Here is a 23168-nt window from a genome sequence, read left to right as displayed (position 1 = left end):
ATTACCAAAAATATTGAAAATTCTGATATTAATAATATTAAATAATATCTCTTAATAATATATAATAATAATAATAATATAATAATATATTATCTAATATTAATAATATTAAATAATATATCCAATAATAAATATTATTTGATGCTTTTAAAAAATGTAGATACGTGACAAATATGCCGTTTTGAATTTAGCGGAGAAGTTGAACAATCTATAACGATCTTTTCCAGCCGGTCATTCCCCGATATATCTAGCTTAATCAACACAACATCTCGGAAATCGCGTTGCGAGTGTAAAGAACGACAACCTGTTTGTCCAGCAGGATTCTAAAAATATGCGGATACCGTCATCGTTACGAGATTCGACACCATCGTTCGCGCTTCGAACGAGCCGTTCCTGCTTATTCGGTGGCACGCAAAGTATCTAATCGCAAGTTGTTCTGGGTGCGCGAGCATGATGCACCCGGGGTGCAATCGTGGCTGCTGCGCCGATGGGAGGAAAAGAATGACGTTCCCTCGCCACGGTCGTTGTAGCGACTAACTGCACATTAGAATATTCGTGACCGGTCCCGATTTGCATTCCTCCTTCGACCCAAGGTCTCCGAGCCGACCCTTTTTCCACGGACGGCAAAGGGCAAGCAAATCCATTCGCTTCTTCTATGCTTCTCTCTCTCTCTCTCTCTCTTTCTCTCTTTCGCTCTCGTGGGATCGTTTCTTCGAAGACGCTCGTCTCCGGCTGGAATAACGCGCGATTTCCTCTCGCGGGAACAAAACGCGACTTTCCTGCGAGTTCTTGCTCGCAAACGCGATTCATAGCGTCGAGAATGTCCTCCGAGGTTTAACACGCTAATAAGAAAAGGCGTATTATGAATATACGGGCCCGGCGCGAATGGGGCTGAGATTTTTTCCATTGCAGGCGGCGAGAGCCCCGGATAAATTATTCCAGAAGCGGATCGGCCGGATATCACGGTCATATCAATGAAGATTTATGGATTAAATGATTCGACGATATCGACCAGCGACTTTTATTCTCCCTCATCCGCTAGTCTTTTTAGCTCGAGAGACGCAAGACTTATGCGGCTTGTAACTTGTCCGTCGTAACGCAGAATTTCTTCTCGACGATTACACGATCCTCTTCGCTATCGATTAATTTTTTTAGAGCGGTGCAATTTCCGGTCACAATGTTATCCAGACGATTGTTGATAAAATAGCTATTAACAATAAATATCACTATTAGAAGAGAATTGCCGTTTGTAAATTTACATACTGTTATCAATTCCTCTTATACAATCCCTGCCTACCAAACTATGTAATTCTAATCAATCCCAAGGATATATTTAAATCGCGAAATAAAATTTTTCTATATTTTATTACAACGTATGACGTATTAAAAATAATTAATAATAAAAAACCATTAAATAAAAAACTTAATTTTACGATACATTTATCTTTAAATACATAGAAATAAATCTAATATCAAGCTCATTATATGTCGCAACGCACTTTGTCGTGTCCGATCTGCATATATGAACATAATAGCACGTGTAAATTGTTTTTATATTCGTGTGGGTCAGAAGGCACGTGAATACCTCGTGCTACATACGGAGAAACGTTTTTCTTGAAAACGCTCCGGCTTCGCTTCACGTAACGAGTCGTCCGATCATGTTAAGACCTCTTCACCTCGACCCCGTAATCGGGCGGACGAGAGTTCACGGTTTCAGGTTCTAGGTCGTCCTCTTAGACTCTTCCCCGAGGCACGTAACCGCAACAAGGGCGTGAGTAAAACCGGCCGTGGCAATACTATAGGATGACGTCCCTAACGATCCGCAATCATCGCGCTCGTTATTATTACACGGCGGTCATTCGGGTCATTTCGTCATTAATTGCGCACAAGATATACGCGTTGAGAGCAAGAAGAGAATCCGGTACCCGCACAGCTTGATACAACGCTTGTTCGAGGATATCGCGCCCGGGATATTACGTATTCCGCGCGTTTCACCGCGCCACATTCCGCGCGTGGCCGCTATAATTTCATTATATCCCCCTCCCCCCTTCCGCGAGAAACTAACTGTCTAAATATATATTCGCAGGACCACAGCGGCTACATAATAAGCCGCGTACGTAATCGATGAGGGCTCCGGAGAAACGATCGGTAGTCGGCGATGTGTTCTCAACTTCGGATCTTTACCATTCTACGTCGTAATGCATAATTGATTATAAGAACGTAATTAACATGCGAAGAAAAACGAGACTCGAAATGCTGTTTTACGATTATAATCATTTTGAGATCTCTGGTTACTTTTCGACATAGAAATCGAAACGATTTTATAATTATGTTTGCTTGAAATTCTGTTTGGTAAAAAAATTAAAAGCTTTCAGATGTATTATTACTAATATATTTGACAAATAGATAAAATGATCTATATTGATTTATTGATCTTCCCGAGCAGTTTTTCTCGCTGGAAGGACATCACAAAATTGTATACTTGTTGGTGAGAAACACTGTTTTAAGACTTTCCAAAAAAAGAGCAAGTCCATAAGTTGCTCCGGTACTAACTGAATTATGGCTCCAAAAGAGTGAACCATAAAAAAGTGTACAAGGTCGTACGGCCCTTTCGTACTACGAAGTCGCTCGACCACTCCTGCGCACTTATAATTGGATTCTTTCGGGATAGAACCGAATTCTATAAATAGTTACGCGTCGGTACCCTATCCGATCGTGTCGGGGCGATCTCTTTTCTCGTCTTTTTCGACGTTGTTTGACGATTCTTAAGAATCGAATATAAAAAATTAAAATGTATCTCGCTAATTTAAAAGACGAAATGTATAGAATTTTTACGTGGGTTATATATTTTTGCAAAATATAATATAAATAAATAATGTGAAATATAAAACGTAAAATGTAATAAAATTGTCGATTAATCTCAATTTTATGCGAAATATGTCATTTTAGAGACTTTATTCGCGTTAGTTTGTTGCCTGGAATTGATTCCAGATATATCTTTATTGGGTAGATAAATTTTGAAATATATTCGAGAAGAAATCGCATGAGGATCACTGTCCTAGAGGTATCAAAATGGAGGAACGGACGCCGTCGAAGCCTTCGGGGCAGTACGGCTCCTCGGATCGTCTCGGTCCGAGACGCTGTTCGCGAGCTAAAACCGAGAGTTCCGTACACACAGAAAAAGGAGAAGAAGAGAGCCGGACGGTGGAGACAGACGTAGGGGCACCGGGGCAAGAGTGAGGGGGAGGAGAGGCAGAGCGGAAAAAAGGATGAGAGGAGGAGTAAGCGAGGGAAGGAAAGAAGAGGGCCTTACATAGCGCGATTGCTGGCAGAGAGCCTGAAATAGACCTCGGCAGGAATCCCCCTGTGGCATCCTCCCTCTCGCATCTCCTGCTCCATCACTTTCCACGCTTCCTCCACCTCGTCGCGCGGCCGACGATGGTCGCTGCTGGCCGTTGCTGGCCACCGCGGCGAACCCCCGTCTTTGCTTTTGTTTTAGAAAAAAAGGACCAAGTCCCTCGGCGCGGCTGTGAGAAGTTGTTCCTAGCGTCTCCCTCGCATGGAACGGATCAAGCAAAAGAAGGGAGGAAGAAGAAGACGAAGAAGAAGAAGAAGAAGAAAACAAAACGAGAGAAGGAAAGAGCGAGAAAAAGTGGCGGTAAGAGAGAATGAAAGGACGAAGAGACAACGACGATGGCTATGGTGATGATGCTGCTGGAGGACCGCTTGTTTATCCAGCGCACCAAAGCTTCTGCTTTCGTCTCTTATCCACCACCACATAGAGAGATTCGTGAGGAGAAGACGCTCTGTAAGCGTCGCCGGATTTAACAATAAATGTACTCGAGCGGACGCGTTGCATTCCCACGGGAGTACCGCGATGGGAACCCAACCTGTTAAACTGACCTATACCAAGGTAACCGGCGAAACGTGACTTTTGCGGCGAAATACAAGTTTGGGCATTCACGTCGCATTCTCGATATGTACAGAAATTTAAGGATGTTTCCTTCATTCGCGAACGCTGCTTAAACCGAATTCTATCTTAAGAGAATTTACGCACCCATTGAATAAAATATTTTCTATCATAATATTTTTTATATAATATTAAAAAATATATCATACTAATATAAATCCAATTTACTATGATAAAAAAAGCAAGAGTAAAGAATCTCACTATGAGCGAATTAACCAGCTGGTTATTTATATTAAAATAATCTAATAAAAAATATATTAGGATCTAGCGTAGATCCATTTTTAATACAAATTACAAATGGCAAATTTTTGATATAAAGATTATTGAATCGCGTCTTACATTAAAATGCATTTAATTTAAAAGAAGCCGCAATATATATAACATAGCGACCGCAAAACGCCTCTTTGGCCACCGCTGCCCGCGTCCGGTCGATTCATCTGCATTCTCGAATCGTGTCCGCGAAGGTAACCGGCACGGTTTACGCTACCCTGTCATTAAGCTCGCGGCGCGGCAAAGGATGCAACAGGCGGATGCTGCGCGGTGAGACCGGAGAAGAGGATGGTTTCCGTGGTGCGGTAGGTCTTGGATGTCACGCGAGGCACTTTTTGCTCACGGCGCGCCATGTATGCCAGAAATAACACATCGCGTATCCGATCATTGATCCAGCAGGCGATTCTGCCTTCTGCCACCGGGCAGAATCTCGCGAGAAAGAGAGAAAATGAGAAAGATAATACCGTATACGGACGGTAACGAGGGAGAAGAGAACGCGCCGCGTTTTCTGGGGTACATATGTAGCCTTTCGTACCGGTTTCCCGTATCATAATCAAACGATCGAGGGCGGACGAGAGAAGGATCGATTGTCCGCGGTATTTCGAGAGCAGGATCGCTGCGATCACTCGAACAGAGGGAACACACGAGGATCAAACATGAAGTCTACCTTGAGTAGCACGGACCCTTTTGCGACCCAATTGAACCACTTAAATATTTCTTTCATGTTCTATTATAAATATTTTTCGCATCCCAAAGTTTACGTTATTAATTCGCAGATATTTCCATGCGTACTGGACCAATGATGCTGTATCGCCGTTATCGAAAGCGCGGCCATACAGCATCATTGGTCCAGTATGCATCGAAATATCTGCAAATTAATAACGTAATCTTCGGGACGCGAAAAAAATTTGTAACAGAACACGAAAGAAATATTTGAATGATTCAATTAAATATTTAGAAATTTCAATGATCGAGAAAAAATGTCTTGGCACGCTAAAAGGTAAAAAAGAAGAGATTTAAAACGTCGTGCGCAAAGGATAAAATATCACTGTTTTTACTCAAGATTACAGAATACCACAGATAATCCGAGATAATGGCAAAATGTACGTGACGAGTTCCTCGCAAAATCATCGACGACATCGTATATGCGAATGGATGCTAGTGAAATACTCGATAAGTCGTCGACACGCCCCGTTTGCGACCGTCTCGACGATACGATCTCGCGTCATTAATCACGAGCGTAAGCTTAATTGAGACGCACCCCGGTAGTCTTCGCACGCGCCGCACGGCCGATATCTTGCGAAGCATGCATTCGGATCAGAATTCCATCTGATCTCGCGGGGAGATGCGCTTGCGAGATGACGATGCGCTCCCGCGAGAGAAATCGAGCGCGAGAAGAAGCTCCGTAAGAATAGACGGCGCCAAAGGCCTCGAAGAAGCGAACCGGTTCAAGTCTCGACTCTCGCAGAAAATTCATAGTCGCCTCTTCTACAAGAGTGAAGCCTGTCGAACGGCATACCTCTCCGAGATGCTTCACTCGCGATTCTATAGCAAAATCTATAAATGTCAATAGATAAATCGATATATTCCGATGGACGAGATTTAAGATCAAGTAGATCTTGACAATCGAGATCTCCGAGATCTTCTGCATCAGTTGATCCGTTGATTATTCGTTCAAAACTCGAGGTACAGATACGATGTAACGTATGCGAACCGAGTTGTACTGTATAGTCAAGAGGGTATAATTTACAGATTTTCTTTTCAAAGATACGCGATTTGTCGCAATTAGCGTTGAATTTAAGTGGCACGATCGTGCGTGTTGTTTCGCTGACGAATGATGCGAGGCGATTTTTAGGGGTGGATGATATCGGGGCGTTCGCGAAGATGCCTCCGAGAGAGAAGGCGCTCAGAAATGAAGTCTGCCTTGAATATCGCTAATTTAAAAGACGAAATGGATAGCATTTTTACGTGGGTTATATATTTTTGCAAAATATAATATAAATAAATAATGTGAAATATAAAACGTAAAATGTAATAAAATTGTCGATTAATCTCAATTTTATGCGAAATATGTCATTTTAGAGACTTTATTCGCGTTAGTTTGTTGCCTGGAATTGATTCCAGATATATCTTTATTGGGTAGATAAATTTTGAAATATATTCGAGAAGAAATCGCATGAGGATCACTGTCCTAGAGGTATCAAAATGGAGGAACGGACGCCGTCGAAGCCTTCGGGGCAGTACGGCTCCTCGGATCGTCTCGGTCCGAGACGCTGTTCGCGAGCTAAAACCGAGAGTTCCGTACACACAGAAAAAGGAGAAGAAGAGAGCCGGACGGTGGAGACAGACGTAGGGGCACCGGGGCAAGAGTGAGGGGGAGGAGAGGCAGAGCGGAAAAAAGGATGAGAGGAGGAGTAAGCGAGGGAAGGAAAGAAGAGGGCCTTACATAGCGCGATTGCTGGCAGAGAGCCTGAAATAGACCTCGGCAGGAATCCCCCTGTGGCATCCTCCCTCTCGCATCTCCTGCTCCATCACTTTCCACGCTTCCTCCACCTCGTCGCGCGGCCGACGATGGTCGCTGCTGGCCGTTGCTGGCCACCGCGGCGAACCCCCGTCTTTGCTTTTGTTTTAGAAAAAAAGGACCAAGTCCCTCGGCGCGGCTGTGAGAAGTTGTTCCTAGCGTCTCCCTCGCATGGAACGGATCAAGCAAAAGAAGGGAGGAAGAAGAAGACGAAGAAGAAGAAGAAGAAGAAAACAAAACGAGAGAAGGAAAGAGCGAGAAAAAGTGGCGGTAAGAGAGAATGAAAGGACGAAGAGACAACGACGATGGCTATGGTGATGATGCTGCTGGAGGACCGCTTGTTTATCCAGCGCACCAAAGCTTCTGCTTTCGTCTCTTATCCACCACCACATAGAGAGATTCGTGAGGAGAAGACGCTCTGTAAGCGTCGCCGGATTTAACAATAAATGTACTCGAGCGGACGCGTTGCATTCCCACGGGAGTACCGCGATGGGAACCCAACCTGTTAAACTGACCTATACCAAGGTAACCGGCGAAACGTGACTTTTGCGGCGAAATACAAGTTTGGGCATTCACGTCGCATTCTCGATATGTACAGAAATTTAAGGATGTTTCCTTCATTCGCGAACGCTGCTTAAACCGAATTCTATCTTAAGAGAATTTACGCACCCATTGAATAAAATATTTTCTATCATAATATTTTTTATATAATATTAAAAAATATATCATACTAATATAAATCCAATTTACTATGATAAAAAAAGCAAGAGTAAAGAATCTCACTATGAGCGAATTAACCAGCTGGTTATTTATATTAAAATAATCTAATAAAAAATATATTAGGATCTAGCGTAGATCCATTTTTAATACAAATTACAAATGGCAAATTTTTGATATAAAGATTATTGAATCGCGTCTTACATTAAAATGCATTTAATTTAAAAGAAGCCGCAATATATATAACATAGCGACCGCAAAACGCCTCTTTGGCCACCGCTGCCCGCGTCCGGTCGATTCATCTGCATTCTCGAATCGTGTCCGCGAAGGTAACCGGCACGGTTTACGCTACCCTGTCATTAAGCTCGCGGCGCGGCAAAGGATGCAACAGGCGGATGCTGCGCGGTGAGACCGGAGAAGAGGATGGTTTCCGTGGTGCGGTAGGTCTTGGATGTCACGCGAGGCACTTTTTGCTCACGGCGCGCCATGTATGCCAGAAATAACACATCGCGTATCCGATCATTGATCCAGCAGGCGATTCTGCCTTCTGCCACCGGGCAGAATCTCGCGAGAAAGAGAGAAAATGAGAAAGATAATACCGTATACGGACGGTAACGAGGGAGAAGAGAACGCGCCGCGTTTTCTGGGGTACATATGTAGCCTTTCGTACCGGTTTCCCGTATCATAATCAAACGATCGAGGGCGGACGAGAGAAGGATCGATTGTCCGCGGTATTTCGAGAGCAGGATCGCTGCGATCACTCGAACAGAGGGAACACACGAGGATCAAACATGAAGTCTACCTTGAGTAGCACGGACCCTTTTGCGACCCAATTGAACCACTTAAATATTTCTTTCATGTTCTATTATAAATATTTTTCGCATCCCAAAGTTTACGTTATTAATTCGCAGATATTTCCATGCGTACTGGACCAATGATGCTGTATCGCCGTTATCGAAAGCGCGGCCATACAGCATCATTGGTCCAGTATGCATCGAAATATCTGCAAATTAATAACGTAATCTTCGGGACGCGAAAAAAATTTGTAACAGAACACGAAAGAAATATTTGAATGATTCAATTAAATATTTAGAAATTTCAATGATCGAGAAAAAATGTCTTGGCACGCTAAAAGGTAAAAAAGAAGAGATTTAAAACGTCGTGCGCAAAGGATAAAATATCACTGTTTTTACTCAAGATTACAGAATACCACAGATAATCCGAGATAATGGCAAAATGTACGTGACGAGTTCCTCGCAAAATCATCGACGACATCGTATATGCGAATGGATGCTAGTGAAATACTCGATAAGTCGTCGACACGCCCCGTTTGCGACCGTCTCGACGATACGATCTCGCGTCATTAATCACGAGCGTAAGCTTAATTGAGACGCACCCCGGTAGTCTTCGCACGCGCCGCACGGCCGATATCTTGCGAAGCATGCATTCGGATCAGAATTCCATCTGATCTCGCGGGGAGATGCGCTTGCGAGATGACGATGCGCTCCCGCGAGAGAAATCGAGCGCGAGAAGAAGCTCCGTAAGAATAGACGGCGCCAAAGGCCTCGAAGAAGCGAACCGGTTCAAGTCTCGACTCTCGCAGAAAATTCATAGTCGCCTCTTCTACAAGAGTGAAGCCTGTCGAACGGCATACCTCTCCGAGATGCTTCACTCGCGATTCTATAGCAAAATCTATAAATGTCAATAGATAAATCGATATATTCCGATGGACGAGATTTAAGATCAAGTAGATCTTGACAATCGAGATCTCCGAGATCTTCTGCATCAGTTGATCCGTTGATTATTCGTTCAAAACTCGAGGTACAGATACGATGTAACGTATGCGAACCGAGTTGTACTGTATAGTCAAGAGGGTATAATTTACAGATTTTCTTTTCAAAGATACGCGATTTGTCGCAATTAGCGTTGAATTTAAGTGGCACGATCGTGCGTGTTGTTTCGCTGACGAATGATGCGAGGCGATTTTTAGGGGTGGATGATATCGAGGCGTTCGCGAAGATGCCTCCGAGAGAGAAGGCGCTCAGAAATGAAGTCTGCCTTGAAACCGGCGTCTTTTTGCTGTTCACCGTCGATACAAATCCACGGAGAACCGTGAAGACGCGGCGAAGTAAAATTCCGCACCGCGGGCGAAAAAACGCGGCGAGAGAGACGCCGCGACGAGAGAGATAGAGATAGAGAAAGAGAGAGAGAGAGAGAGAGAGAATTCACGGTGTCGGCACAAAGTGAGAACCGGGTTCGCGCACGCGGATATTATTAATGAGATCAACATAAATGCTACATTGATCGATACACGGATAACTATCGTTTTTGCCATTACTCGTTCTTCCACTATTTCACATCCACGCGATATGCCACTTGCAAATGGATTATAAGTGAGCAAACATTATTCATTCGACAACTTCGCGCTAATTAATGTAATTAACCCGATGTAATTACATGTTATCCGTTAATTTACAATCGCGTCAACGCGAGATATATAAAACGTATAAAAACGCGAGATATATAAAACGTATAAAACAACGCTAACAGACTTCTAAGACAAGTGGAGCAAACAACCATGATTCTTGTTGCAAAAATAATTATTTTATGATAGATGTTCGATCGCGCGATTGATTAACTTATTTTAGAATGAAAATGTATAATATATATTGCTCGGGATATTCATTCACGGTAAAGATAAAATTATTTGCGAGTTATTATACGGCGAAAGTATCTAAATATTTAATCATTAATAACGTCGCGTCGAGAGTGTCTAAAAATACGTCTTTTCATCTGTCGACAAAGGCCGTCAAACACACGATTATCTCTTCAAACACTTTACGACGAGAAGAAGTATCTCTCTTCAGGCTCTAATATATATCCTCGATTTTGCACATCATCTTCGCAGTCGAGGGGAAAGGGGGAGGAAGGGGGAGGGCGACCCATGCCAAATCAAGCATGCTGGCGTCATCGATCATAAGATATTCTTCCAGATTCGTTGTTCAATATAGACTTTTCATCGCATTTTCTTTCTTCGACTTTGTAACCCGCGATTTTTTTTTTTTTTTTTTTCGTGACGTGACTCGATCACTTTTCGATTCATCTCCATGTCATCGTCGTTGTCGTTGTCATCGTCGTTGTCGTTGTCATCCGCTGCTTTTGCCGCCGTCCCCTTCGCGCGTTGGTGCTCTCCTGCTCTAGGTTAGCCAGTGAATCATCTTCAACGACCCCCTCCTCCGGGATCCGGGCAGAAGACTCTTAAGGGGGCTCACGGCGCGGCGCGAGGCCAGTCCGAGAACGCGACCCTAACACTAACATCCGGTGTATTCTAAGAGAGAGAAAGAGAGAGAGAGAGAGAGGGAGAGGGAGACGAGAATCGGAAACGACTGACTGCTTGATCGCCAGTACAATCGGCACGCCAACATGAAGATCGTCCTGTTGCTCTTCGTCGTCGCGGCCTTCGCCTCAGGTTAGTAACCCTTTACAACATCGCGACACAATGCCACGGTTCGGTCGTGCTCACTTCAACACCCGTCGGTGACGTATACATCTTCATTATTATGAAATGATTGTTCTCTTGATCTCATCACGGGCACGTTGATACACTCTTCCGTTCGATCGTCAGTGTCTCCTACGCAGCTTTCTGACCGTTTATCTAAATGTTGCGCGTAGCAATGTTCGTCACTACGGCGTAAAATTCATATTCTAGCACTAAAGAAAATTTATCAAGCTCGCGAGAAAGAGATAAAATTGAGTAAAATCGAGAAAATTCTGGATTTTTAAATATTTATGTTATAAATATTCTTTTTATTTGGAGATTAAATATTTTATTTATTCCTCTATAAAATTTTACTGTAAATATTTTTCATGTCAACAAGAGAGATAGATATATTTAAGAATATTAGAGAGAATATCAAGGATACATTATGTATTATTATATCATTTTTAATTTTCTTCATTTGACTCGAAGTACGTGTGGCTCTGATATTTATATTTTTTCCATTCAACATGTACTTCAAAATCTTTGTATATTATTTGACGTTTCTCAGCCTTGCATTTTCCTGCCATTAAAGAAAACCATGCACTAACTGTCGACGCATTTGAAGTTTGAACCGGAAATAATCGATGGTTCAGGCAAACGACATACTGCATGTATTATGCTCTTACAAAGTCTCTTTTCTATCCTTTTAAAATTCTATCTTGTATAATGAAATATATATATATATAGCCTATACAAATATCTTAAAAATATGAAAAATTATGTTATTTTTAAAATGCAAAAGTAAAACGATAATTTCTTAAGCAAAATATTCACACATTGAAGAAGATAAATTTTATTATATTTATGAATGATCTCTGTGTGTGTATATATATGTATATCGGAATGTTCATAAGTAAAAACGATCTCTCGAAATGATCTTATGGATGACGATATCCGCAGAGTTATTAAAAATCAAAAGGAAGAAAGAGATTATACACGGATTCACGTTTATCGAGATCGTTTACAGAGGCTCGAGCTCCGTTTATGTACGGGATCTCGTTCCTTGTGTGAGTCGGATCTCATCGAAAATCATTAGTCGGCGGCCGGGAACGCATTACGTGAACGAAGCTGTAGTTAAAGCGACTAGTCGCCTCTTCTTTCGCGCGCGCACACCGGCGGCAGACGTCTCAAGGCCTTCGGGTCATTTACCACCACCTGCACGTTCAACTTCACAATCCGGAACGTTTTTGCCCCGGATGCGCTCTACGAAGTATCCACAGCCGTGACTAGACTTTTGCCGACCGGCCATCTCGTTCCGGTCTTGCCTTCACCGTATAAACGATGCAATTTGCGTGCACGCGAAACTGCCTTACGTCTTGGTATCGAAAGATTTTAATCGATTCGTACACTTCGATTTCTTCGAAATGACGTAAATGAAGATATCGTGAATTCATCTCGTTTCTTTGAAAATTTAACGAGTAATAATATCAATTTTTTTCGGCTATTTTTATTCTCCTTCACATTGCGCTTCTCCATTTGTTTGGCCCTTTAATTTCTTATCTCGATTTATCAATCATTAAGCCTTCTTTGAATCTTTTCCGATCAATGAGATAAACTCGTCGTCTTTTTGTATTAAAGCCTTCAATTTCGTCTCATAACTCTCTTGCGTATGTGAAATTAAAGAGATATCTCTCTCGATTCACCGATTTCAGACATATAATCATTACACGCGCGTTTATATCGTCGTTCTTTTTTAAAAGATTATATCTTCTGATTTGAATTTAAAAAATTACTTTCTCTGACGATCGACAGTCTTCGCAGTCGTAAAAGTAGCAGAGCGGAGAACAATCGCGACTTAGAAACAATGAGGGGGACTTGCATTAGTTGCGACACTCGTACATCTATGGGCTATTCGGGGATCTCGGGAGGCACTTCATAATTCATAAATACAGTTAACCAAATAACCATGGCGGTTCAATGAACTCGATATATCGCGTTGAACACTGCCCTTCTCATAAAACTTCGAGTCATTGTGAGACCGGTTAAAAAACGCGCCGCGTCAGGGTACGCATTTAGAGTGAAATTAAAATCGTATTATGAGACGGGCATGAACGACGTTGAAATAATCGTTTTAATTTCGTGCCACTTGCTGCGTTTTACATCGCTATTGTATCGCACAAAAGCGTGATATGAATGACACGCTTCTTAGCATATAAATTTAAATGACTTTCTTGCGCGTTATATAATCGGAATATTTATCGTCCCTAAAAAAAAAAATGAGAGAGATTACTACTGTATACAAATTATCTAAAAATCTCTAAGTTGGAATAATCTCAATGCTATTGTCTCTTTATAACGATCGAATCTGCATATTACATTGAAAGACATGTGAACGTTTTTATTAATCGTAACGGGATTCTTGATCGTTTCGCACTACGATACTAAAATGGAATACTAGCTACATTAGAATTCACATAACGCATTTTCCCGTATCCCTATTGCCATTTGCGGCCTTGTTCAACGACAGACACGTGCTTCGATGAACTATAAGATGTTCTACGAAAGAAAAGAAGATATCTTTTTAAATAAAATATTAAATAATCTGAAATATATAATTTTAAAAATTGTAGAAAATATTATATATATATATAATTAAAACACGCGCAAATATAAAAATGCAAAAATTTAAAAAGTATTATATGATAACAAAAATGTCAGTATATACTATATATATTTTGTGTCTAAAATTAATTTTTTTTTAAATAGAAATATAATATTTCTCTGCTTTCGTATGCGTTAATTTAATAGTCTGGTACGTGAATACTCCATTTGCAGTAAAATTATGACGCGAATTAGCCTGAGAATTGTATCAACTGAAATGTCCTAATTTCGCACGCGTCGCAATTTAAATGGTTTGATGTAGTACGACTTCAACATGACTTAAAAGAAAACATGATGCAAATAGAAAGCTCTTAAGCCTTTAAAGATATTCGTATTAAAGATATGTGAACGTGTTTACAGCCCAGAGAATCACAACGATTCAGCTGGATGGCATACAGTATTTCGTCTCGCGGATGAATCCCTACAGTCCGGAACTCAATTATTTCCTGGCGTATCAGTATTGCCGTTCGCTGGGTCTTCAATTGGCGTCCTTCGAAACGAAGGAGAAGGCCGATACGATGACGCAATATCTGAAAAATGCCGGTTATACGAAATACGACTTTTGGACCTCCGGCAACAAATTGGGCACCGACATGTTTTTGTGGATGAGCACGGGATTGCCGTTCAACGTTACTTTCGATTACATGCTGAAGCGACCTGGCAACAGAGCTGTCGATGTGCCACCCGGCACCGAACCTCAGAGAGTGGCACGTGAAAGGTAACATCTTTAATAGTAATTTTTTTCGTCCCAAGAAAAGTTAGTATAATTTTTAAAAAAATATTAAAAATTATAAAAATTAAAGAGAAACTTGAAAGCTTTAATTCTCAGCAAATTATGTTCAACTATTATTATCACGAATCCACCAAAAATATAAAATTAAAAAATGTACGAGTACGTCATTTTAATTATGTTGCTTTATACTATTAATTATTAAGAGTCTAAAAGATTCTATGATATATATCTGCTGATAGTCAATAAAACATTATAAACATCTGCCACTGAAAAAGTATCGATTACATCACGCATTCTCGCAAAAACAAACTAGTTTATTCAATAAAATCAATTTTGCCCGATCGCGAAAAGGAATCGTATGCTAACTCAACCGTATCACGTCATGAATAATGATTATCTCAGCCGTTTTCCGCAATCTACCACTTTAACACTCGGACACTCGTGCGTGGAATAGCTAACGACAATGTCATGTATTCTCGTTTAAATTCCAAAAAGCTAGTTTCCCCGTTTCAGTGGCGACAGCGGCAGCGCGGACGGATGCGTTGCGATGGCTGCACCTACGTTAGCTTGGGAGGCGCAGGACTGCACCCTCGTGAAGGACTTTATCTGCGAGCAAACAAGATGTTACTACTACAACTACGGCAGCATTCCAGTCTCCGCGACTCAGGGGTAAGAGGTGAGATAATACTTGTCACAAAAATACACGAAAGGAAAAGAGAGAAAGAAAATGAAAGAGAGAGAGAGAGAGAGAAGGGAAAAAGAAAGGGAAAGATGGAGAAAAGGGGATCTTGGGAATGCCAGCAGCGCGGACGGATGCGTTGCGATGGCTGCACCTACGTTAGCTTGGGAGGCGCAGGACTGCACCCTCGTGAAGGACTTTATCTGCGAGCAAACAAGATGTTACTACTACAACTACGGCAGCATTCCAGTCTCCGCGACTCAGGGGTAAGAGGTGAGATAATACTTGTCACAAAAATACACGAAAGGAAAAGAGAGAAAGAGAATGAAAGAGAGAGAGAGAGGGAAGGGAAAAAGAAAGGGAAAGATGGAGAAAAGGGAATCTTGGGAATGCCAATGTACTTAGGATGATTCTCGCTTTTACACAAACAAGAAGTAAACGATCCTCCGACGATAAGATATGCAAATGCGTCGCGATAATCAAATGTGTTTATCCGTTGTGCTACTGAAATATGTAAAGACTCTAAATTTTTTATTACATGCGAATATGTATTTACGTGCTTGTATCGTCTCGACTATATCGTTGTAATCCAGATCTAGCTTACAGATTAAAACTTGGCTATCTTTTTTTTAGCAACGAATTTACGAGAACGCGAAACGAGATGCGATACTTAATCGGCGGAGTAAATTTTTTTCCTCCGTACGTTCTAGCGAGAGATATAAAAGTAGCTTGAAACGACAGGTGCTTTTTCTTTCGCAGTTTACGATAGAGTGGAAAACGATCATTATTGGCGATCAAAACACTAGCGAGATCTTTGGTATGAACCAGTCCTTCGAGATCTTCTACGCACCATTAATAGCTTTGGAATAAAAGTGTAATGGTTGAGAATAGCTCAGTCGTAATACGGAATTCTATGCAGATGCCTTGATAGCTTATTTTCAGTAATGCCATTATTTTCTCGCTTCTTGACGCACAGTACTTGATGACAAACGATATACTTCTTACACACACATACACGCACGTGTGCGCAAAAAGTATGGCTTCACTCTCTCGATGCTGATAACAGTTATGTAAAAAGGCTCACATTATAATCCATCGGCAAGAGTGAAACTGCGCTTCTCTATGCTCTGTTAATATAACGCTTAAGTAAAGATAATATTAACAACGTGCTGATTTAATATTGTAAATATTCCTAAGAGATTCACACGAAGATTTTCTCAATTCCTGTAAAACACGAGGCGACAACGATCATTCTCTAAACGAGTCACTTGCCTTTTCAGAAATCACAGGCCCTACATTACGACCACCTCGGCGCCAGCCAGCGACGACCAAACGAGTGATCGCGAAGACAGTACCTACGTCGACGATAACCATCCGGGTACCGACGACCAGGACGAGCAGACGACACCACCGGAAGCGGGCGAGAAACTATTAGAGGACCCGGTCGTCAGCAGGCTGATCACCACGGCCGCTCCCGCATCTGGCAATCAGCAGCAGCAACACGCTGTTGGAACGACGACGTCGTCGGCAACGTCGCTGTACGACGACGGTCACGAGCACGAGCGCTCGGCCGTCGACGACGTGGACGACACTCGACCGGAGCACATCCCGGATATCGCGAGCCTGTTCGAGCACGCCGCCGTGGCGTCCCAAGCGCGCAAGGACAGCGTCTTCGACGGTCTCGAGACCCGCGAAATTCTACGACCGTCGGCGTCCCGCCCTGTCGTCCCCTCCTCCTCCTCTTCAGAGATAAGGATGGAGCATCGCGAATCCCCCGATTACGGCGACCTGGCCGCGGAGACCGAGCTACCCAACAACGGTCTCCAGGACGCCCATACAATCGGGCCGTACGACAGCATGCAGGACTACGTCAACGACCAGCCGGCGGCGGACGCGACGATGATGAAGGACCAGGACGACGACAGCAGTACGATCCTGCCAGAGGCGGAACCGGCCTACAGGTACAACATCAAAGTGCGCACCAACGGCAAAGTATTAGACCCTCCGTCCAAGTAACGCTTCACTTCCTTCCTAGACAACGTCGCGTTATCTAGCGTCGTATAAGTGACAAATACATATACACAATACACACATACACATACATACACACAGATCGACATTCTTGAGGAACTAGGTATATATGTATATCTCACGAGTTTGTTTCGTGACACGGGCGGCGAGCTGTCGCCGCCGTTGTCGCCGCTCGCCGTTTAGCTCTAATTTAAGATGTACACCCCCGGTACAATGCTCGATAGTTTTTGGATCAGAGAGAGAGGAGCACGATTTATACCAGCTTTCTCGGTCGGCGGCAGGCAGAGATGAATGATTTCGGATCATCCATTAGAATTATTCGGCGCTTTGAAACGCGGCTCGAAAATGATAATATTGTCAAAGCTGTTGAAAAGATAGAAGCCGTGATTGGTATCAAGCGAAAGGACGAATTATTCTCCTGCCGACGTTACTCGACAAGCTGTACATTTTCGCAAGGGCATTTACACGATTATTTAGTTCATTCTGAATCACCGATGACGCCGGCGGACGAATCTGTTTTATCATCGTTTCAATTCATTCTTCGTTTTGATTTTGCCATCTCTAATAATTAATTGTCACATTCAATATCAATATCAAAATTCAGAAAAATCGGGGAAAGTAAAAACGTGGCCCTAGGTGGCTCTACTATCGACGTTAAATTACCGGCACGTCCGCCAGCGTCTTATATCTTCATAAGGAAATACGATGACGCCGGCGGACGAATCTGTTTTATCATCGTTTCAATTCATTCTTCGTTTTGATTTTGCCATCTCTAATAATTAATTGTCACATTCAATATCAATATCAAAATTCAGAAAAATCGGGGAAAATAAAAACGTGGCCCTAGGTTCTACTATCGACGTTAAATTACCGGCACGTCCGCCAGCGTCTTATATCTTCATAAGGAAATAATCATCATCATATTTAACGTATATCTATACGTCTGCAAGACGAAACGTTCGATAGTCCAATAGTTCTCGATATTCTTGGGACGATGGATATTAAAAGGATCGCGAATGTCAGTCTTTTAACGTTTTGGTCATTCGGACGTATGATGATTGGCGTACGTAGTTTCGTCAACTGAAATGTTGTTCTCTAACTGCTACGGTAAGTCACTTCCATATTAATTATACGTACAACGGCGCGAATGTGCGACTTGTATAACTAAACTTTAATAAAGGTACAATTACAATCTTACGACGTGGCGCGCGGCCACGTGTTCCCTTACACCGTTCCATTCTTAAGTGTTAAAGTTAGAAACTTCTATCAGGCAAGAGTTAGAAATATTCCGCCATGATTTTCGTTCGATAAAAAAGCGGCGAAATATGTAATCGTTAACTCACCAGCCGTTCACGACTCCTTCTATATTTAGCATAGGAATTATTTTGAACACATAATCGTCACGTAGACTGCTGGCGTATTGGCTGTCGCTTAAAAGAGCCTCCATGGTTCCATGCATCACCCAGGACGCGTTACTTTCACCAGGATGCACTCTGGACGTTAAGAAGATCATCTTTCGATTCTGGAAATGAGACGACACACGCGACTTTAAATATCTACTGCGAGAATCGAACGACTTACAGCAAAATTTACATTATTCGAGGGAGAACGAAATTCTCACTTGTATAGGATTGGTCTGGGAATCCGGTGACGTGATGGTGAGCACGGGATTCTCGTTGCCGTTTAAGGTCTCGCAGAGTGTCTCCGCGCGAAAGTACATGTTTTTCGCGGAGACGCTCCTCGTCCACTTCCAGATGTTGGTTATCAGCCGACTGTACGTGTACGGGAAATGGTACGCCAGATAACAGACGTCGTGCGTGTGCGGAAACGTGACCGTGAAGGACGTTGTCAGATACGTCTTCCCTTTCGCAGGTCGTTGGTAACAGTTCCGATAGTAGCAGATGTCGACGCCGGTTCTCACCCAACCCGGTCTGCCACATCGCGCCTCCGTGACGCTGAACAATATCGGTTTCATGCCGAAATTGAACTGCGAGTTGGCCTTCTCGCAATTGATTATATTGAACGTGTACGGCACGTTCGCCTCCATGTCGGAGACCTCGAAGTAGAACCATTGATGCCTGGAACCGCTGTTGACGTCCGGCGTGAGGATGAGGTCGTACTCTCGCTGGTCTATCTGCATACAAGAGTCACAATTAGAAGGCAGAAAAAATAATCATAATATTTTCAAAAATAAAATAATAAAATAAAGAAAATTCCAGGATTTCTATATCCTAGGATAATCCGTGCGAGATCGCTGCACGAAGTTACCACTAGATCTTGCGTAAGACGAGCATAATCGATTACGTAAAGCGTGAGTAGCGAACCGGACTATACCTGAATAGCTTTCCTTAGATTTCCGCTTTCGAATCTAGACTCGAACTGCAACTGTCTCGCGTGCATCGAGTTGTGCTTGCTGACGATCTTGTTCTCATCCCAATTGCCGAGAAGCCGCTCATCGTTCGACGTTCGCCGGGAAGCGGTATTTGCGAGAGCGTCGAGATCGTAGACGACTTCTTGGACGGTGGTGGCGGCGTGGAGGCCGCGTTCCACGCAGGTCAGCAGTTTTGCACGACAAACTTTCCTATCTTTGGCGTTGAGCGGCTCGGCTTTCCCCAAACCGTCGCCACCGATCAGGTCCGGATAGGCGACCTTGACGAAACCGATAATGCTTCTCACCTTGCTCGCCACAGCGCAATACGCTTGTCGATCCGTGACGTTTGTCGACACGTCTTGTAAAATCTTCAAACCATGCGTGTCGCTTGTGATTCGGTCCTTTACCGCACCGTTAGATTTTGAAAAGTCTTTGATCAAAGCCTTTCCGTTCTTCGTGAGCTGAGAGCTGATCCGATCATCCTCTACCAAACAAAGATCGGTTAGCTTGATGTTTGACAACCCGGCGATGCGCAATTGTGATCGCAAACTGCCCAATTCCTTGAAGAACGTATGGTATCTAAAAGAAAAAAAAATGTTAATGATATTTATAATAATATATCGGAATCTACGCGTTTGAGAAAACAATTTTTTACATACCCAACGAGATCCTCTTCAGATCTCTGCGTGGTAAAGACTCCAGCGAAGAATTTGCTCTCGTCCACCTCGTCGCCCACGTGAATCGCATTATCCATCATATTCCTAGAGTCATGGCTTTCCTCATCATCGCCGGAATCGAGATCGCTGTATAGTCTACCGTTGGAAGCCACGCTGTTCGCCTGTCCGAAAATCAAAATATTTACGAATATTTAATGTTACTGTATAAAATGATTGGAAGGAACAGCATGACATTTTATATACGAAGCAAAAATTGTTAAGCATAATACAATACACGCTACATTAACGAACGCATATTTTAATTCGGTCTCGTAACGTTTTGATGCGAAGAAGCATACACACCTGGCTGTCAATGTCGCTACCGCTTTCAGCACTGTTCGCCCTGACATTCGCTTCGGGCAAAACGAATCTGCATGCAAAAAGAACTGATCGAAAATTTAGTCCGCCAATGATGGTCATAACGTAAACAAGGCACCGTCATGCCATTTACAATGCATTAGTTCTTAACTAAGTCCGTTAATATTGCGTAACGAGACTACCGTTATCTCTCTTACGCAATACGCGATTTCCATAATAATATTAAAAAACGAGAAAACACGAGCAACCAAAACATATCGTGTTTGATACAACATAAATACACATGACTCTTTATCAGTTTTAATTAATTAACATAATTTTGCTAAGATAATAATATAATAAAATCAGAATATAAAAATATTTATGACAATAATTATACTGTATATATATACAAATTTTTAAACTTTGTGTTCTAAAAGCAAAATCTAATTATGTATACGAATATACTTGTGCATTACAATAAATAGCCTAATATTCAATATAATACACTTTTATAATTATATGTAAAAATAAGGCATCTTTCGCGTACGCATCGCAGAATATATATACAAAATAATTATAAGCGTATTTCAATTATCATTAGATACATGGTCAAAATGACCTCGAACGTTTCATTCACCTCGCGGGCGACATTTCGGGTACCGGTAGCTCCCTCTTCTCCAGACACTGATTGATTATCCCACAGATACGCGACAGCAGGCAGTCATAAGCCTTGTCTTCTGGACAATTCGTACAAAACCGGTACAGTAGCTGTAGGCCATTGTTCGACTTGATAGCCTTCCTTCCAGCTTCTAGAAGGTAATGGGACAAAAAAACATGCTACCTTCAAGAGTACGTTAGTAGAGGACAATAAATCTAAATATAATACGCAATTAGTATTTTTTCTCTCTTTAAGAAACGTCGGAATTTTCTATGAGGAGTTTGTGTTAGTAAGCCTACTTATAATGCAGAGATGCTGAAGCGTATTAAGAGCGTGATTACAAATCTTCAGTCGCATCTGCCCGTCGAATCTCTCCCATCTTTCGAAGATGCGCATCAGCAGATATACCATCCCGACTTTAACGAATTTGTTGCAGCAAAGTTCTATAAGTAAAATGTTGGATTGATGTCACAGAGGAAGATACAATGTAATTAGTAAAAAAAATAATATTAATTATTATGTGTGAACGTACGTACTATTAACTGTTAAATGTTTGAAGCACTCTAACAATGTCTTCAACTTCAAGTGTGGCGTATAACCGACACTGACGAATGTTTTTTCCAAGGTGCTAGTAATGCCGTCTTTCACTAGCGTTTGTAAGGAAAAAGCTGCCAAAGAAATAACAGCTTATATTGTCCTCGAATGCATAAACAAATTATATATTGAAGAAATGGTTGCTTACAATTTTTAGCAAGAGTTTTGATGATCAACAGTAGCGACAATAATGTCTTGCTGTTGTTGTAATGTTGTTTTAACAACACGTGGAACACTTTTACGGAGTTGAGCAATTTTATTTTTGACACAAATTTCTGATCCCTTTGAGCCACCTGAAAAAGATTGCAAAATCTCAACAATATAATATTATTTATTTTTCATTTTTTGTCGCTTTATATTTTACGGATATTTTCATGATTTTGCGGAATAAAAATAACAACGTAATAAAAAGAAATATAATAATATAAAATAATTGAAATAAATACTTTTTATACGAGAAAAATTGAAATTAAAAAAATATTTTTACAATAATATGATAGAAAATATACGCAGTGTGATCGATAAAAGTTCTGTTGTGCATTTATGTAACGTGCCAAAAGTGTAACTTTCCGCAGAAGTAGCGAAAGAGCGATAAGCAATATAATCGTTTCTGTGTGATTGCAAAAATAAAATTAAAAAGAAATTATATTAGAGTGCGTCAAAAAATCACCTGGCCCAAAATCCAGAGAATGTCTTGAGTGAGTACTTCGCTCGTGATAGTGTCTGCATGTTGCAGAGTAATTAAAAGTTTAACTAGGACTTGCGTGATACCTAAGTTGATCAGTTGAATGACCGCCATGCGACTACTGGTTCCTGTCAAAAAAAAAAAAAAAATAGACGCGTTACTTCCGATCCCAAGGAATGAACATACCCATAGATTCTCAACAAAATAGCGAGAGAAAACAAATTTTCCCATAATAAATATTACTTGTGGTATTCTTGTTCTTGCTCGCCTTCTCTTTGGATTTGCCTTTGAACACTCGGGGTGATATGCATTCGCGAAGTATACCAGTGATACTGCAGTTGACAACGTGATCCTTACAGTTCTGAAACGTGAATTTGAGGATTATTTAAATTTTTTTAAATACATTAAAAAATAAAAATATACAGGGTGTCTCACAAACCTCCGTACAACATTTTAGTAGCGTATTCTAGAGGCAAAATGGAGTAAAAAATTTTAATACAAAAATATCGAGGCTACAATAGTTTTTGAGTTATAAGTGATCAAAGTTTGCCAATAATATTGCGTAGAATTCGCGCCCTCAGGCTCGTAACTACATTTACACATGTACTGATCTATCATCTGTTATTTGTGTGTGCTGACAGATAAAATAAATAAATTAATTTCCACAAAACTTCTCCGCGCGATCAAAACAAAAATAAACTTCGTTTCTTAAATGTGTGAAAATATTAAGTTTATATTTCTATTTAAATATAATAATTAATCAACCATTTAAATTATCATT

General features: G+C 41.6%; 2 protein-coding genes across 6 annotated transcripts in view; one reads left to right on the top strand and one right to left on the bottom strand.

Moving 5' to 3' along the window:
• Positions 1 to 23168, bottom strand: part of LOC115242672 (cytosolic carboxypeptidase 1-like) — a 39733-nt gene that overhangs the window by 7353 nt on the left and 9212 nt on the right. For all 4 annotated transcript variants that reach the window (XM_029819147.1, XM_029819148.1, XM_029819146.1 and 1 more), the window contains exons 4-14: positions 22631 to 22748; positions 22373 to 22515; positions 21851 to 21995; positions 21645 to 21776; positions 21408 to 21551; positions 21088 to 21259; positions 20454 to 20520; positions 20094 to 20272; positions 19398 to 20013; positions 18685 to 19197; positions 18407 to 18585 (exon numbers count right to left, since the gene is read on the bottom strand). In XM_029819147.1, the coding sequence (XP_029675007.1) occupies positions 18407 to 18585; positions 18685 to 19197; positions 19398 to 20013; positions 20094 to 20272; positions 20454 to 20520; positions 21088 to 21259; positions 21408 to 21551; positions 21645 to 21776; positions 21851 to 21995; positions 22373 to 22515; positions 22631 to 22748 (2408 nt within the window). The remainder of the gene's footprint in view (positions 1 to 18406; positions 18586 to 18684; positions 19198 to 19397; positions 20014 to 20093; positions 20273 to 20453; positions 20521 to 21087; positions 21260 to 21407; positions 21552 to 21644; positions 21777 to 21850; positions 21996 to 22372; positions 22516 to 22630; positions 22749 to 23168) is intronic.
• On the top strand, positions 10638 to 16449 carry LOC115242676 (C-type lectin 37Da). 2 transcript variants are annotated; one of them, XM_029819154.1, is made up of 4 exons: positions 10638 to 10947; positions 13981 to 14338; positions 14867 to 15029; positions 16313 to 16449. In XM_029819154.1, the coding sequence occupies exons 1-3, from the start codon at positions 10902 to 10904 to the stop codon at positions 15024 to 15026; spliced, it is 564 nt and encodes a 187-aa protein (XP_029675014.1). In that variant the 5' UTR covers positions 10638 to 10901; the 3' UTR covers positions 15027 to 15029; positions 16313 to 16449. The 2 variants fall into 2 exon arrangements, 1 of the variants encoding a protein (XP_029675014.1); XR_003885086.1 differs by lacking the exons at positions 10638 to 10947; positions 13981 to 14338; positions 14867 to 15029 and adding an exon at positions 15164 to 15305 and having other exon boundaries at positions 16313 to 16443.

This window comes from Formica exsecta, unplaced genomic scaffold (assembly GCF_003651465.1).
Source record: "Formica exsecta isolate Colony F162 unplaced genomic scaffold, ASM365146v1 scaffold614, whole genome shotgun sequence".
In the NCBI taxonomy this organism is placed as follows: Eukaryota; Metazoa; Arthropoda; class Insecta; order Hymenoptera; family Formicidae; genus Formica; species Formica exsecta.
This window is presented reverse-complemented; position numbering and strand designations above follow the sequence as displayed.